This window comes from Panthera onca, chromosome A1 (assembly GCF_046562875.1).
Source record: "Panthera onca isolate mPanOnc1 chromosome A1, mPanOnc1 haplotype 2, whole genome shotgun sequence".
In the NCBI taxonomy this organism is placed as follows: Eukaryota; Metazoa; Chordata; class Mammalia; order Carnivora; family Felidae; genus Panthera; species Panthera onca.
Genome location: NC_138339.1, coordinates 42,001,667 through 42,019,568, shown reverse-complemented (window position 1 = coordinate 42,019,568; position 17,902 = coordinate 42,001,667). Strand labels below are relative to the sequence as shown.

The 17,902-nt window shown below is 49.3% G+C and overlaps 1 protein-coding gene across 10 annotated transcripts in view; it reads right to left on the bottom strand.

Annotated features, from left to right (window-relative positions):
• Positions 1–17,902, bottom strand: part of ABLIM3 (actin binding LIM protein family member 3) — a 108,571-nt gene that overhangs the window by 25,319 nt on the left and 65,350 nt on the right. For all 10 annotated transcript variants that reach the window (XM_060634639.3, XM_060634641.3, XM_060634644.3 and 7 more), the window contains one exon: positions 11,059–11,146. In XM_060634639.3, the coding sequence (XP_060490622.1) occupies positions 11,059–11,146 (88 nt within the window). The remainder of the gene's footprint in view (positions 1–11,058; positions 11,147–17,902) is intronic.

Sequence of the window (17,902 nt, the reverse complement as noted above, 5' to 3'; positions counted from 1 at the left end):
GGGTCATGGTGTATATTCTGCTTGAGTGTACTGTCTTGACCTGCTAATTCCTAAGAGGCTCCAGACTCTTCAAATATAGTATATCGCAAATGCCCGCATTTTATTGTGGGCACCGAAGTCTAGAGGCCATCTTGGGAAGGCATGAACAACAGGTGGCTGGTCACATGTTGGGAAGAAGCCCCAAATATTACACATTCCCCAAAGAAGAGACAGGTGTCCTGGATTAGAAGGAAAAATAGGAACATATTATCCCTCTGGTGCCATTCCTCTTATTACCAGCCCTAAAAGGAAAGGAGCCAGCAAATGGCTGGATTCCTGAGCACCCAGATGGCATTTGTTTGTCTGACTTTGTTTTTAGGATATACTTTCCATTATGGTTTGTTGCCTGGAACCCCCAGGCCTGGGATGCGGGCCAATCGACAGGGGGTGGCGTAAAGTTGAAAAATTAGCCCCAAAAACGTGATACAGAGAGGATAGGTCTCAAGGTAAGGAGCCTGGAGTCTGGTTTCTGGAACCTGGATTCTTGCCTCCTCTTGGCCCCAGACACACCCTCTCCCTGGGTTCCGGTTTCTGCGTCTAAATAACAACGAGGTGGAGTTTGGATGGTCTCAGAGATTATTTTCACCTCCAAAAGTTTAATTCTAGGCCCGGTTTGTCATTTATGAGATAGGGACCTTTCAGTTTTGTTTGCTGAGTTTCTTGTGAGTTCCTAATAATTCAACACGAGTTTAATTCCTGCTAACGTAAAGTGCAATGGCTCTCGGAGCCCAGTAGAGGGACTCTGGGTCTGCGGGCTGGAGCCTGCCAGTCACAGGGTGTGTCTGCAACCAAGTGATGGGTGGGGATCCTTGCTTTGGGGAGTTATTCGAGAGAGCATTTCCGGGTCTGAGAAGCTGCTGAGTCCACCAGGAGTTGTTTACCCCTGTGGCTCTGGCAGGAAGCACATGTTACAGGTCACGGTAGGAAATGGATGAGGGGGATACAGATGTCTAAGAAGGTCGTGAGATGAAGCGAAAGAGGCATCTGAGGGGAAAGAGGCAGGCAGAAGTTCTCATGGGGGGAAATGATGTGTAAAGAGTGGAGGTCAGACTAGATGGTCTCGTCCCGCCACCGACACAGTCTGTTCTGAAATAAAGCTGGGCTGCCAATGGCTTCGGCCCTCAGCAGACGGGAAAGCAGGTTTATAGAAGTGGCGGGGGTGGGGGGCTGGCGGGGGGAGAATCAAAGGCGAGAAATAAAATATAATTAGAAAGGAAAAGAAATCAGAAGTTTGGGAGCTGGCAGGATAGCCTCTACATTAAACAGGGAAGGAACTTGCTGGCTGTGAGTGATAGACGGAGGTGAGTTAAAGTAAGAAGAGGTGATCTGTTCACGAAGACCCTTACGAGATGATGGCCGGCTGAGCTTCTGCCACCAGCCACTAGCTCAACCGGGTGACACTGACAGAAAGACAGCATCCGGAAGGCCATTATTCTCTTCCACGGGCTTCTCCTCAGAGTTTAAAACAGTCTCTGGCTCATGTGTGTTTAATAAAGACATAAATGAATGGCTGGTTGGATTCCCACCTCTGTATTTTTATTTATTTATTTTTTTATAATTAATTAGTTATTTTAAAAATGTTTATTCATTTTTTGAGAGAGAGAGAGAAAGAGAGACAGAGAGAGCGAGCACGAGTGGGGGAGGGGCACAGAGAGAGGGAGACACAGAATCTGAAGCAGCTCCAGGCTCTGAGGTGTCAGCACAGAGCCCGATGAGGGGCTCGAACTCATGAACCGTGAGATCATGACCTGAGCTGAAGTTGGAAGCTTAACCAACTGAGGCACCTAGGCACCCCCCCCACCTCTGCATTTTAAAATGAGACACAGGATGAAAGGTACCCAGAGGATGATGGTAACCAGGGCGGAGAGGGGACCCAAAATTAAGCCATAAAGTAGGGTTTTCATTGTGGAGAAGAGAATACTTAGCAGAATGGTGAAAAAGGTTTTTGATATCTTAATGACTCTGTGGGAAGAGCAATGAACTTGTTCTGCGTGTCTTGTAATAAGGACCGGGGCAGAAGTTTCAGGGAATGAAAATTCAATGTCTGAGGACTGAACGGGCCCCTTTGAGAGTGAGCTCCCTGTCCCTGGAAGCATGTAAGTACACACTGGGTAGAAACATGCTCAGCAGGGATATTCTAGAGGAGACATACAATGAAGTAGTTACACTGATGCACGTAACGCCCTACCCTTGGAGATTCTGTGCTTTATCTTCACAGATTTCTCTGTATAGAAAGAATGAATTATTTGCCCCTACCCAATGATCCCGCTCCTTATGTAAGTTTTATAAGGAGTGGGACTCATATCTGTCTTATCTGCAGATACAGCTTCAGGGACTGTAGATTCTCAATAAATACTCATTGACTGAATGAATAAAACAAAAGACACATGATATTCTGTTGTAGGCCAGATGAATCCCTTAAGCTGGGCTCAGAGATTTGGACAAGTGGTACAATCTAGACTCTGATTCAACAGCTACAATTCCAGAGTGAGTGTCTATCAGATAGTCACTAGACTGGGGTTTGTTTAAGTGGGGTTTGGGGACCAGCTGTCCAGAATCCCGGTAAGATGCCCCCACAGAGTCCCTGAAGTCAACTCCTGGAGGCGGGGCCTGAGAATATGTGATGTTAACAAGCTCCCCGGATAACTTATGACTCCAAATTGAAAAACCACAGGGCTGGATACCAGTTAATACTCCAAATTTGTTCCTTTGGAATGTGATGGGATAAAGAAAACCAATTTTATAAGACGTAAGAACTCTTTGACTTCTTGAGAGAAGTCAACACTTTTTGCTTGTTAGACTCCTGGTTTCATGAGTCATACCCTCGTCCTCTGAGACCATCACTGACAGTTCCAGGTCCTGCAGTTAAAACCTCCTGTAAACGTTATGGAAGTGAAGGGTTAGCTATTCTGTGTAAGCTGATTCAGAGGCTGAGATCTGAATCTCCAAAGCTGTCCCTCAGCTGGGTGGTAAGCCTCTTCTTCTTCTTTTTTTTTTTTTTTGGATCATTGGAAATTTTAATGCCAGATCAGTCCTGGTGCCACAGTCTTGCAGACCGCCCGGCCAGCGTTACAAACACAGCAGTGACTGAAACCGGCCCACCCAAAGGTTCTATCTGGCCAGCACGGTGTTTTTACATGAATGCTTTTAGACCCTGCAGGTGGCCAGTGACCCCTCCCTGCTGTCTGCCTCTCAGCTCTTCTTGTTCATTTAAGCAGGCATTTAGGTTTTTAAACCCGGCTCCTGGCCAGGGTGTTCTCTTACAGCAGGCTTCTTCTCCGGATTTCTCTTGACCACAGCAGGGTGAGGCTTCTCTGCTTTGTGGCAGCACTAGCCTTTGTGACCTAGGCTTGCTAGGATCTTGGATTGGCCCTTTGGCTCCCTGAAAATCCCTGCCTGGGCAAACAAATGTGCCGTGTCCACACACTGGTATATCATTCAGCCATAAAAAGGAATGGAGCACTGATACATGTTATAACATGGATGAATCTAGAAAACATTATGCTAATGCTAAGTGAAAGAAACCAGACACAAAAGCCCACATTTTGCAGGATTCTGTCTCTATGAAATTTCCCCAATAGGTAAATCTATACAGGCAAATGGCAGAGTAGTAGTTGCTAGGGTCTAGGGGAAGGCAGTGGGAAGTGTCTAATGGGACACTCCAGCATATTCATGGAAGCAAATATCATCTTCAGACAATCCTGCGCACTGGTAAATTTTCGCCGCATATCAGGCAATCCATGCATTACTGAGTATACTATTCCTAAGGGGTCTGAATGACACTTACACCTCGCTTCCTAGCTGCATCGTCCAGAGCAAGTCAGTTAGCTCTCTGTGCCTCAGTCTCCCCGCTGATAAAATGGGGGATGGGAACAGTACCTGCCTCGGAGCTTGTTGTGAGTGAGCATCAGTGAGTTACCATTCACAGAGCCCGCAGAACAAGGTCCGCCTAGAGTGGGTACTGTGACAGTGCTAGTGGTTGGGATTATTATTATCTTCCCTGCCCTACCTCAACAAAAATCTGTTTGCCAGGATGGGGGCGGAGCCCAGGTGCGCGGGAGTTCACAGGCAATAGTAACGGCTGATAGCAACAGCCAGGACGGTAATTAAAATGCGTGAGTGCTTTCTGTGTGTCGTGCATTCTTGTTATTCTTATTGTCATCATTATAACTAATATTTAGAGAGTGCCTAAGCCAGGCCTTATGCCATATGCTTTATAATTGTAGTACTTAAGTAGAAACTAACCGTGATGACTAGCATTTATTGCCCACGTAGGCTAAGCCCTATGCTAAGGGCTATTAATAGTGATGGTAACATTGACAACAGCCAGCATTTTTTAGTGCATGGCATCATGGGGAATGGCCACTCCACCTTACTGGATGTTTATATCAGCTCGGACTGGCAGAGCCGGGGGTCCCAGGCTCGGTGCTACAAGCCTTCATCATGCATTCGCTCATTTAACGCAATAGCCTGGCGAAGTGGGCCTAAGGCTACCCTGTTTTCAGATGGGGAAATTGGGGTTTAGGGAGCTTAGATGTCTTGCCCGCCCGTCCAACACTGTCTCCTCGCCCTGGCCTGGGTGTGCGTATATGACCAAGTTGGGCTCCTCCGAGTCTCTCTGGGCTTTCTGTGCTTAAACTGGCGGGGAACGCTGCCTCTCTGTGCCCTCGGAGCCCTCCTTCCCCAACACAGAGGCAGCCAGGGCAGGGCGGGAGAGCGGGAGGCCACACAGAGAAAGAAGCATAGAGCACAGCCACCTGCTGAGCCCTGTGTGCCCTTCAACCCAGCCCTGCTGTTTCTAGGTGCTTCTCAGTTCTGTGAGATGATCAATGCCCTTTTACCTAAAGTTGTTTCTGCCGCCTAAAAAGTCCAGACTAATAAAACATCTCATTGAGCTAAAACCCGAGTATCTGACAAGTTCTTGACTTGCCCAGCGGGCAATTTTGTTTCCCAGAAAATAGAGGAAGCAGCCAGGGAAATTGCTACTCTGGACCTAATTCTGACCAACGTGGACAAATTGGCTGGTGAAGTAGATGTGACATGTAACTGGCGAGAAAATGGTCACATCGTCTTGAGTTTGAGGTGACCCGAGAGAAGAAGCAAGTTGGAAACAGACTTTAAATCACCAACTTTAAACTACTATGCTGTAATATTTTCTATAGGATTCAAGATGTTTGGTAACCCTAAAAGTCTAAAAAAAATATCGCAGTTCATCCAAAATGAAAATGTATTCTATTTAAAGTGAAATATGCTTAGTAGTTTCAGACTTTAGGAGATATCAATTTAGTACGGTAACGGGATATGTTGGAAGAGTCTAAAATTATGTAGCAGGATTGGGGAAACATGAGATTTAAAGTTTTTAAGCATTACTCCTACAAACTAAGCTGTCAGTGGAGAGATCCAATTTAAAATAACAATGCTAAACTACTAGATTATAGCAACCAATAATAGGACGTTAGTGCCTTTTAAAGTGTGGTTTGATGAGACGCGTCGATTATGACTGAGGGCTGGTGTTCTGCAATCCGAAGGGCAGAAGGCACCTGTCTTGAACATCTGCTTCCTCCATGCACCTCTTTTCAGGTGCTCGTCAGAGGAAAGAGAAACCTCCGCTATATATCAATGGCATCCCCGGCCGTGCCAGAAATACATACCTCCTGGTGCCAGGACCTTATATCGCCCGAACTAAAGAAAACAAAAACAAAACCCCAAAAACAAAACAAAACAAAAAAACGTGATCTGAAATAGAAGAGAAGGTTTTGGTGTAATTATCAAAGCAAGCTTTCAGGGCTCCGGTCTGGATTTGCATTAACACAGAACTAAGGCTCCTTACTTTATTTTGGGCCGTGGACACCTCTGAAAATTTGATAAAAGCCACAGACCCTCTCCTTAGAGAAATATACCTACGTGTGAGCTTTGGTAAGCAACTTCGGGGGATTCATTGGATTCAGAAGGCCAACTACAAACCACAGGTTAAGAATTCTGAAGCTAAATGGAAGAAACTGCCTTAAACAAAGCCTAGGAAGATAGGCCAGCTTAACCTTGGCCCAGGGACATAAACTTTCTAAACTTCGTTGTTCTCTAAAACGGGGAGGTTAATGGCGCTTTTAGCTCATAGGGCTGTTGTGGGGAAAAAAATGGGATTCTGCATTTAAAGCTCTCAGAACCGTGCCTGGTGCATAGTAAGTGCTTCATGAATTATCAGCTGATGGAGTAGGACCTACAATTTGTTACAATACTTTCCTTAGCAGAGTAAGGTTTGTCAGGCTTTCATAACAGATTTCCTGCCTGTTGGTTTTAGTTAAATACATGAATGATGACAGAGACCTGCTTAGAACTGTGCAGCTGAGCTCCTGGGCTCCCAGTGATCCTCCCCCCCAGGTCCTTGGAATCGGGGTGTATTTAGTGTAAGAAAGAAGGAGAGGAGCAAAGTCTGTCTTTCCTTTTTCCTGGGCACAGGCATTTTTAGAATAAGACCAAAATCTATCTCATGAATCACATTTGGGGCTTAGAAAACTCCCACCGATCCAGCAGCTGTAACCTCGTGATTTCAGTATGTTTTGCCCGAACCTGCGGCATTTTGGCGCTTAATTTTGCTGCACAGATTCAATGACCTAATTTCCTGGTGAAGCTCAAATGACGGGTTTGGACAACAAACAGATTAGAAATCTGGCATCTTTACAAAAACAGTTAAAAGGCTGAATGAACAACAGAACTTAGAACAAACAAAAGAAAACTTGCTTGTCTCCCGGGGTCCAGGAAGTTCTCATCCAGACAGACGTCAGCCTTCTCCCAATTAGAGCTCATCAGAAAGCCATCACGCAGTGATTAAAACACAAACAAACTGACCAAAAGAAGCTCCCGAGGCTGGCTGCCAGTGCCTTGCCGTGTCCCGCTACAGAACTGACCAGACTGGGATTTTAGGGGGCGCCTGGGTGGCTCAGTCGGTTAAGTGTCCGACTCTTGATTTCGGCTCAGGTCGTGATCTCACGGTCCATGAGTTCGAGCCCCGCATCGGACTCTGTGCTGACAGTGTGGAGCTTACTTGGGATTCTCTGTCTCCTCTCTCTGCCCCTCCTGTGCTCATGCTCTCTCTCTCTCTCTCTCAAAATAAATAAATAAACATTAAAAAAAAAAAAAGGCCGGGTTTTTAAACTTTGCAGCCTTCCTAATGCTCTCTCTCATGTATGTTGCTTCACGGGGCACCTAGCACCTTCACATTCATTCTCTCCCATATTCGTGAGGACCTTGTGGAGCACACCTGCTCTCTGTGGGTGAGGTGTGTGGGCCTGCCTCAGTTTCTCCACCGTGTAATGCTTCCACCCACCGCAGGCCTTTGCACCTGCTGTTCCCAACGCCTCCACCATCTTTCCTCCCCTCTTCACCCTCCCACCTCCTACTCATTTCCAAACTCTTGGCTTGAAATCTCCCTTCTTCAGCAGAGCCTCCCCTGACCTCCCAGACAAGATCAGGAGGCCAAAACATTCCCAAACCTTCCCTTCTCTGCACTTAATCACAGCTTGTCATCGTGTTTACACTTCTATTTAAGTCGGTCTCCCGTCCTGACAGTACACTTCACCCACGAAGCAAGCTCTCGTGCCTCATTCACGTCCAAGCACCCAGCACGTCACAGAGAGCCTGGCACATAGAAGGGCCCCAGTTTGAATGCATGAATGAGAGACAGAGTAATTTTCCCCGTCTTATAGGTGAAGGAAGAGACCCAGAGAAGAAAGGTACTTCTCAAGGTCACAGCCCATCAGCAGAAGTACTGGTGCCTGAACCCAGGAGTCCAGGCTCTCAGCGGGCTCTCCCTACTTCTGTGCTGCCTACGAGGAGAGTTTTCTACCCCCACCCAGGGAGGGTGTCCAAGGCAATCTCAGTGGGAGCAGAACCCCCTGGTGGCTGCCTCCCCCACGACACCCACAGCCGGAGTCAGCATGACTCCAGCACGGGATGGCCTGGTCCCCCTCATTGTAGAATCACTCAGCATCCCTTGAGGCAGGTCCTTGAGCGCCCTGCAATTACTCCCACTCTCCCAGGAGCCAGGAGGGTAGGAATGGAGATAATTAAGGAGGAGGGTGACAGGCCCTTCCTTCATCACCAAAAATATCTCCCACCTCCCGCAGGCATCTCTGTCGTAGGTTTGATTGTGCATTCTCTCGAATGATTACAAAGCTGTTCACCTCATCACTTAACTCTTTCTGCATTCTGTGAAGTTCTGGCCAGAAGCAGGGCTTAGAAGATTCTGGTACATAAGGATGTGAGCTCTGTGAGGGCGGTCAACTTGTTGGACCTCGCTGCTCTATCTCCAGTAGTTAAGGCAGCACTGGGCACACAGGTGAAGGCTCAATAGGTATTTGTTGGATGAATGAATGAACTAAAAGCTTTCCATGTGTCAGGAATTTGCTATGCCGTGTGGGGACCGTTACTAGCCTATTTTACAGGCTAGGTAACTGAGGTTCAGGGTTAAGAGGCTGGCCCAGGGTCAAGAACTCAGGAAGCAGTGGAGCCAGGGTTCAAGGCCCCCAATAGGGCAAGGTTAGGATTGAGAATTCAGGCAGGGAGATAAAGATGTTGATTGTTCTAGTAACGTGTACGAGAGAACGGTTTCAACACTAGGATATGTGTTCGCCAGGAAAGGGGGAGAGCAATACCATGCAAAAAATTTCCAGACTAAGTGCAAAGTCCGGGTTGCCATGGACGCAGGGCTCATGAAGACATCATGCAGTTTGCTGAGACTCAGGGGGAATGTCCTAGCACATAACCCAGGGTCCTGCTGCAGCATGCACTCGGGGACCCAGGCACCTAGGGATCAGTACTGATGGAAGGAGGAGGTCCAGTCCTCGCAGGGACCTAAGTAACAGGCAGAGCCTGGGTCCCGGGAGGTGAGGTTGAAAGAGCCCTGGGGTGGGAGTCATAAGACCAGTCTGGCCCTACGTTCTCTACCTGTCTCTGGGCCTCACATTTCCCATCTGTACCATGAGGTTGTTACGTTACAGTCTAGGGTGACCTGTGGGATCCTTCCATCTCCAGTACTTGTATGACTGTACATGCAAGCAAGTAGTCGTAAAATCACAGCATCTTAGGAATGGTCACCTAGTTCAATCCAGCATAGGAATTCCTGCTCCGGCAGTCCCAGTAGATGGTACGAGATTCTGTTGACTATCTCTAGGCCAGTGGTTCTCAACGGAGAACTATTCTGCCCCCCAGGGAACATCTGGCAATGTCTGGCATCTTTTTGGTTGTCCCAATGGGAAGGAGTACGTTACTGGCACCTAGTGGGTAGAGGCCAGGAATGCTACTAAACGCCGTGCGATGCATAGGACAGTCCCCACGCCAAAGACTTCTCTGGCCCCAAATGTCAATAGTGCTAAGGTTGTGAAGTCCTACTCTGGGCAAAGGCACTCACTGCAAGTGGAGGGAACTTGTGGCCGTGGGCATTCATGGTAGAACAAGCCTGATAGGAAGACACGCTCTCTGTAACTGTGTCCCCGGCCTTAGTTCTGCCTTGTGGGGAAATCTGGAGGAAGAGCCCTCCTGGGGCTATTCAAACATCTGGGGATGACTAATCGGCCAGCTATCCAACTAATCAGCCAACAGTGACCACCTGTACAGTGAGTACTTGTGGGATCAATGTCAGGATCAAAAGGTCTCAGGGAGAAGGCCAAGGACTCTGCTGCAAGCTGGAGAAGCCTGGGAAGAAGGCTGTGGGCGGGGTGGGGGCACCTGAGGGGGTTACAGAGTTGGCAGTGACTAACCTGGGCCAGGAATGGCAGGATTTCCAAACGGGGGCATGGAAGACTAGAATGTTCCAGGAGGCAGGCAGCAGGGCATGTGTTCACTGTCCACCCCTGCCCACCTCCCAGCCTCGTTTCTCCCCTCCGTCTCCTCCCGGTCTCCCACGCCTGTCATTTCTTTACCCGCTTCTATCCCCTCAGGGGGCATATCCCAGCCCTCCCCTGTTTGTCCAGTTAACGCCCACCCATCCTTTGGATCCCCGCTCCTGGCCCTTCCTCAGGGGGCCTTCCCTGACGTGCACCCCACCCATTAAGTGCTTTCAGAGTCCCAAGCCTCCCCCCTTCATAAAGCTTATCACTATTGACAGTTATTTGTGGGATTACTGACTGCACCCCCCCACACCCCATCGGGCCGTAGGGCAGTGGGGCTCGGGCTGGAGCTGGAGCTCACTGATGACCCCAGGGCAGAGCCCACCCATGGTAGGGTCTCAAAAAATAGTTGTGGAGTGGACAGAGAAGCAACTGGAAACTGGTTTTGGCAGCTGAGATGTGGGGCTTGTCCAGGGCCAGAAAGAGAAAGGCAGCTTGAGACCTCAGTGAGAGGGTCCTAACGCAAGGCTGAAGTGTTGGTACCTGAGATGGTGGGCGGGGAGGGGCCCTGAAGACCTCTGGACAGGGCTCAGGGCTCTGCCAAGGACACGACGATGCCCCGGGAGGCTGGACTGGGCAGAGGATGGAGGACAGAGCAGAGCCTGAGGACTAATAAGAAGGCTTGCAAGGATCCTGGGGCCTGACGGCTGGGCCCTCTGAAGTGGCGGAGGGAAACCGGTCCCTCTTTGCTTCCATTCCTTTCGGTGGATCCTGAGCGTCCCTGGGAGGACCCAGCCTGCCGTGGCGCTCGGAGATGTGGGGGGAGGGGGGGAGGCGGGGGCAGAGGCTGTGGTGCTGCCTGCCACACAGGCATCTCTCTGAGGTCCTCTGTCCCCTTGGCCTGCTTCAGCTCAACCTCCCGCCCCCAGGCAGAGCCAGGGGAGTCTGCTCAGAGCGCTGCCAGGGAAGCAGGCCAGCTAAGCAGCGGGCGGAGGCGCACAGGGACGGAAGGCAGATTACATGTCACTTCATATTAGCCACACCGGCAACTTTGCCAAACCACCCGGAGAGGGGCGAGTTAATTGCAATTTTGAGAAGAAGCCAAAGCAAAGATAACACTGAAATGAAGGAGACCGTGTCTCCTTTATAGACATGGGTGGATAGGACTGCCTTCCACGAGGCCGCATTTGCCTACCTGTGAGGTACATCTCCTCTCCTTCGGTGAACATCTGGTGGCAACGTACGCATCTGGCACAGGTTGGGTGGTAGTGCTTCCCTCCCGCCTGTGGAAGGAAAAGAAGAAATAAAGAGGTCAGAGCTGGGGCTGCTGTCCAGGGGGGCAGGTTGGGCCTGAACATCTCCTGGGCGCATCAAGGGTGTTGGTACTTTCGTGAACCATTGAAAAGCCCACCCAGGAAGCTTGGTGATTCCACACCACCGGTCCCTGAAGGCAGGTCAGGGGGCTTCTCTGGACACCTGCCCTTCTATTCTGGCAGTGGAAGGGCCCCTTAACAGCCTTGACAGCCACTGGTCCATCATTTCCAGATGAGGAAATAATCTTGCTTTGAAGATATCCCAACAGTTCCCCAGGAATGGGGCCCTTGTCACTAGTGGCACCCAAGTGACTTTGAATGTACCTGGACCTGCGATTTAATAACGTTGGATCAAGGCGGGGGGGGGGGGGCAGGGTAAAGGCCTCCTTTCCAATCCTCTGTCAATTTTTCGTTTTCTTTTTTAAGTTTTATTCATTCAGTTAATCTCTACACTCAATGTGGATCTCGAACTCACAGCCCTGAGATCAAGAATCGTATACCGTTCTAACTAAGCCAGCCAGGCACCCCGAATTCTTCTGGTTTCTTCAAGGACAGAGACCAGTTTGGTGCTACTGTGTCTTTAACATCTATCTGAAACTTACTAACCTTTTTTTTTTTTTTTTTTTTTTTTTTTTTTTTGAGACAGAGAGAGACAGAGCATGAACGGGGGAGGGTCAGAGAGAGAGGGAGACACAGAATCCAAAACAGGCTCCAGGCTCCGAGCCATCAGCACACAGCCCGACGCGGGGCTAGAACCCACGGACCGTGAGATCATGACCTGAGCCGAAGTCGGACACTCAGCTGACTGAGCCCCCCGGGTGCCCCACGAACCTACTTTTTTAAGAACGAGAACAGATTTGAGGCTTGGAGCCTCCAACAAACAGTAGAATTTAGCAAGAGCTGTGGGTTATGTTGTTGTTGTTGTGTGTGTGTGTGTGGTTTTTTTTTTTTTTTGGTTACTGGCAGTATAGCAAGTGATCCTGGTTTTTTCTGTTACATGTTTTTTGTCTTTTTTTTTTTTTTTTTATTATTTGTAAGTGAGCCAGCTTTTGGTGGATCCCCAGTGCCCCTGGGAGGACCCAGCCTGCTGTGGCACTCGGAATTGGTGGGGGCGGGGAGGTGGGGTAGAGGCTGTGATGCTGTCTGCCACACAGGCATATACAAGGTCCATAGACGTGGCAAAACTTGGCTTTTGGGGCTCCGTGGACAAACAATGGGCCCCACAAAGGCAGGACCTGTTGGGGACCTTCCGACCCCGATGCTCCGGGCCTGTGATTGCTGCACCTGAGTGCCTCCATCCCAACCCCAGCTCAGCCCAGTCTGGTTTCGGTAAGCCGCCTTGACGATTCCCACTTTCCTTCCTTACAACTATTTCAAGTAAAAATGTAAATGATTTGCAACTGCAAATTCTTCTGTGGGGCAAGACACAGCCTCAGAGAAGGCGACGCTTCTAGGTTTTGCCAGAAGCAGTAGAAGCTGGAATCGTGAGGGCTTGTCACTCGTGCGGCACTCACTCCCGCGCTGACGGCTGTGACACTACAATCCCAGCTAAGAGAGTGTGATACATAAGGGTCCTTCAGGGGCATCTTCAGACTCTCTATATGGAGGAGGTTGGCTCAGCACTGGGGTTGGAAGCGGGGGGGCTTGTTTTGAAGGTGCACTTGACCTTGAACAACACTGCTTTGAACTGTGGTTTGAACTCACCATGTACAGGTGGGTCGTTTTTCTGACAAATGCGATACGGCACTGTAAATGTATTTTCTTTTCCTTATGATTTTCTTAACAACATTTTCTTCTCCTTAGCTTACTTGATTGTAAGAATACTGTATATAGATAGGGCGCCTGGGTGGCTCAGTCGGTTAAGCGTCCGACTTCGGCTCAGGTCATGATCTCATGGTCCGTGGGTTCGAGCCACGCATCAGGCTCTGTGCTGTCAGCACAGAACCCGCTACAGATCCTCTGGCCCTCTCTCTCCTTGCCTCTCCCCCATTCATGTTTCTCTCTCTCTCTCAAACATAAATAAATAAACTTAAAAAAAAGAATACCATATATAATACACATATCTCACAAAACATGCGTTAATCTATGTTTATGTTATTGGTAAGGCTTCCAGTCAACAGTAGGTTGTTAGTAGGTAAGCTCTAGGGGAGCCAAAACGATACACGGATTTTCAACTCTGTGGGGGTCAGTGCCCCTAACCCTCGTGTTGTTCAAGAGTCAAGAGTCAACTGCAAAATATGCATGTGAGGGCAAGATTAGTTTGGGGGGATAGGCCTGAGTGAAACTGATGGGTACTGGGGGATTATTAAAGGCCCCCCCCCAAGCCATCATTTGGTTGGATGCTAATGGGTTCCTTACAATTCAAAAATTATAATTGGATAATTCTAAAAAATACATAATTGAATAATTCTCAAGGCTTATGTCTGAATCTTTTTGGGGGGTGGTGGGGTGGGGCATGGGCTTGCCTATTCTGGAGATACTTGATTTATTCTAAAAACTTAGCAAGAATGAAGAACGGGGCAGATTTTTCAAAATGAAGACTTTCAAAGAAAGTCTCCAATGTTCCTGTTTCAGTCTCATTTGTGGGGCTTCCCACCGGTGATAAAACGCCCTTCTCATCATCGAAGCAAACTGTGTTCAGACTTTGGAAGGAGCCTGCTATTTTCCCAAGCTGAGATGTGGGACTGATTTTCTCCTACCATGACAAGGATAATCAGTTTAATTAGTAGCTTCTTCCTACTTTGTGTCTCTTTATCCTTTCAATTATAGACCTGTTTTCCAGGGAGGCAACAGCGCCTTGGTGCAACTGAAGCCTGGCGTCTTCCTAAATGTCACGCCCTGTCACCCTGCCCCGGCTGGGAGAGGGTGCACAACATCTCAGCAACAGCTTGGAAGCGAGTTGGGGAGGGAGGCTGCCAGAGCAGCCAGCGCCAGCATAAGGGAAACCAAGTCAGCAAGGGAATACGGGACATTCTGTCTGTTAACACACCGGAATCGAGAAAATAGTGGACAAAAACGGGGCAAATTGGACAGGACCGAGAACCACAAGGTTAGGAAAGGTAGTACCAGGATACCACGTTTGTCGTTCTCCTTGGAGAGGACAGAGACTAGGAAGGAAAGGGGCTGCGGAGTGGCCTAGGGAGGGAATGGGAAAGGGGGGGATGGGATTTAACTCAGTGCCTATCGTGTACCAGCAAATGCACTGGGCCCTGTGGTGGGCAACTGTTATTTTTGGCTGGCCAATGTCCTTCCCCCTTCTTCCAGAAACAGCTTGGGGGTCATGCGAATAGGCCTTTACTGAGTGGGACTACTCATTCCCCACATCAGTCCATGCGGTTAAGTAGGGCAGACCCCACCAACAAGTGTATTCCAACTCTGTGGTCCTAGTGATTGGTTTGGAGATGGGCCTGAGATTGTCCAGTGAGAGCCAGTCCCGGGCTGAGCTATGAAAAAGAGAATCTCTCCTCCCCCTGGGCATGCTGTCTGATAGGATACAAGCCTGGGGCCAATGGTGTCCAACTTCCCCATCATGAAGGAGAGCCTTCCTGAGAATAAGGCCCACACAGGGTACAGTGGAGCCAAGATGGTAGGATACTCCAAATGCATTTGTTTGAGCCCTGGATCCAGCTGTGCCTGAAGCAAGACCTACTCCTGGGCTTTTTTTTTTTTTTTTTTTAATTTTTTTTTTTTTTAACGTTTATTTATTTTTGGGACAGAGAGAGACAGAGCATGAACGGGGAGGGGCAGAGAGAGAGGGAAGGGAGACACAGAACCGGAAGCAGGCTCCAGGCTCTGAGCCATCAGCCCAGAGCCCGACGCGGGGCTCGAACTCACGAACCGCGAGATCGTGACCTGGCTGAAGTCGGACTCTTAACCGACTGAGCCACCCAGGCGCCCCCTCCTGGGCTTTTTATTATGGGAGCTGATAAATTTCCTTTTTGGTCTGAGCTATTTGACTATGGTTTCTGCGCTTGCAACCAAAAAAGTCCTCACTAACTGTAAAGACACTTCTGTATGTGTCCTTTACTCTCACACGACTACCACACTCGTAAGACTTCTGACATTAGATGTGTGTGTGTGTGTGTTTGTGTGTGTGTGGTGGGGGCGGGGGGGGGGGGGTGTTCCACTGCAAGCAATTCTCTGAGACGTCAGCTGGATGTCCTATAGCTTAACCGGTTCTGACACTATTTACCTAGAGAGTATCAGACCCCACAGGTTAAGGGCTCAGTCCTACATGGCTGCCCCTCCCCCACTTCAGATGCCAATCTCAAGTCCCAGGTTGTCACTTGTGCTTCTGACCGACTGGCTATAAATTGGGGTTCCCATGACCCCCCAACTTGGGCTCAATAATTCACTAGCGTAGCTTACAGAACTCAGGGGAACACTTATGTTTACTGGTTTCTTATACAAGGGGATGACAAAGGGTAGAGATGAACATCCAGGTGGAAGGGGTTCGTAGGCCAAGGGGTGCGGGAGGAGGCGTGGAGCTTCCATGGCCCCTCCCAGCGCACCAGTCTCCCAGAACCTCCACGTGTTCGGCAACCCGGAGGCTCTCCAAACCCCACCCTTTGGGGGTTTTTATGGAGGCTCCATCACAGAGGCACGATCCATCATCACCTCAGTTTCCAGACCCTCTCTCTCCCCCTTCTGGGGGATGCGAGGTGGCCCTGAAAGTTCCAAGCTTCTATTCATGGCTAGATCTTTCTGGTGTCCAGCCCCCTCCCTGAAGCTCTCCAGGAGTCCACCGGCAGTCACCTCATTAGAACAAAAGCCACTCCTATCACCCAGATTTAGGAAGAGATTTAGGAACTCTGTGTCAGGAACCAGGGTCAAGGGCAAATACTAATACTTATACTATTAATTTATATAAAATCAATACAAAAGATGCTCCTCGTGTTCTTAACACTTACGGAGGTTGCAAGTTTTAGGAGCCCTGTGCTGGGAACCAGGGACAGAGAGAAGTTCATATATTTTCTATTATTTCACGCTAACATATCCATCAGGAGTTAAATAACAGTAGTATTCGCCGTGATAGATAGACTCTAAGTCTCAGAGAAAGTGACTTGGTGTCAGGTTTCATGGCCGGAAGCGGTAACGTTGGAATCCAAGTCTGTTTCACTCCAACCGTGTATTTCATGACATCACATGACCTCAAAGACCACTGAGTGGCAGAGAGCTGTGGCCACGTGTGTGGGATATAGGAGTCTGGAGTCCTAGATTTTAGCTCCGGCTCTACCAGAAACACCGCGTATGACCTTGGGATTGCACCACACGTCTTGGGGCTCCCTTTTCTCATCTGTAAAATGAGGAGGGCTAACTAGTTGATAGCTAAAAGTCTCTTCCAGCTTTAAGAAAAAAAATCAATACGTCCACGATGCTAATGGAGCCTCATACAAATGGAATCAATCGAAACCCGGTTACACCAGCAGCCTGAGAGGAGGCTCCCGGGATGCTCAACTGCTCAACGCAGCGGCACAAGGGAGAAGACAGCCGCCGCAGACACAGTGTCAGAGCGGCTTGGAAATGCTGGGATGAGTTCCCGTCTGCAGCCCTGTGTGTGATCCAAGTGTCTTCCTTCCCGAACAAAAAAGTCTGCTTTTATGACCGCCCATCCCACTGACCCTTTACCCCACTACAATGCAGACGCTTCTCTCCTATAATCCAGCTGACCTCAGGCTGTTCTGAAGGTCACCTTTCCCCACACTCCACAGCTTCTTCTCAGCCCGCATAGTCCTCAACTGCTCCGCAGAATCTGACCAACACTGGCCGACCTCGCCATCCTTTCTGAAGCTCTGTATTCTTGTGGCCCAGGTCCCTTTCTCCCCCCTACGTCCCTGACTTCTCTTCCTCTTTCTCTGACACCTCACTCCCCTTGTGCACCTGTAAGCGGCCACTCCCCCAGGCTGCCTTCAGCCCCTTCCTCCCTCTTTCTCCTTTCTTCCCTCCCTCCCTCTCTCCCCCTCCCTCTCTTCCTCTCTCTTGCTCTCCCTCCCTCCTTCTCTCCATCCCAATGACTCCCCTGGCGCTATTATTCAAATCCTAGCCTTTCTGAGATTATTCCCTCCACGCTGCGAAGCCTGATGGAGCTTTGTTCCTGAGTTCTGCTCCACATTTCTGACCGCTTTCTTGAAACCTTCTCGGAATTTCAATCACAACCTGTCCCAAATGGAACTCGCTGTGTTTCTGCCTTGATCAGCTGCTTTCCCTGCCACCCCTCATTCCGCAGATGACAGCAGCAGACGTCCTCTCATCCAGGCTTGACACTTTGGTACAACTTTTGGCCTCTTTTCCCCCAACCCTCCTGTCTATAATTGCCCCGCAGCAAAGAGATGGGAATTTCACTTCCATCATGCTGGAGGTAGGTGGTGCTCCTTCTGTTTGCCGCTGTAGGTCTTGAATCCTTCCCATGACGTCATGGCCTCCCCGCTGGTCTCCCACTTCTATTTCTTTCCTCCCAATGGAGCCTGTGTCCGTTATGCCCTCTCTAAGGAGCAGCTCTAAGTGGGTCACTCATGCTCAGTCTCTGCATAAGCCCTATTGCCCAGTGAATCCCACACAAATGCCTCACCCTGGTATTGGGCCCTCAGAAATCCAGGCCAACACCCCAGCTGTGCTCCTGTGTCTTGCTTTGTCTTCCACATGGCACTCCTACTGCTCCCTGGAAAGGTTTAATAGTTGGTCAGCAATGTGCCTTTAGCTTATTCTCTCTGACTCCCTACAATCTTT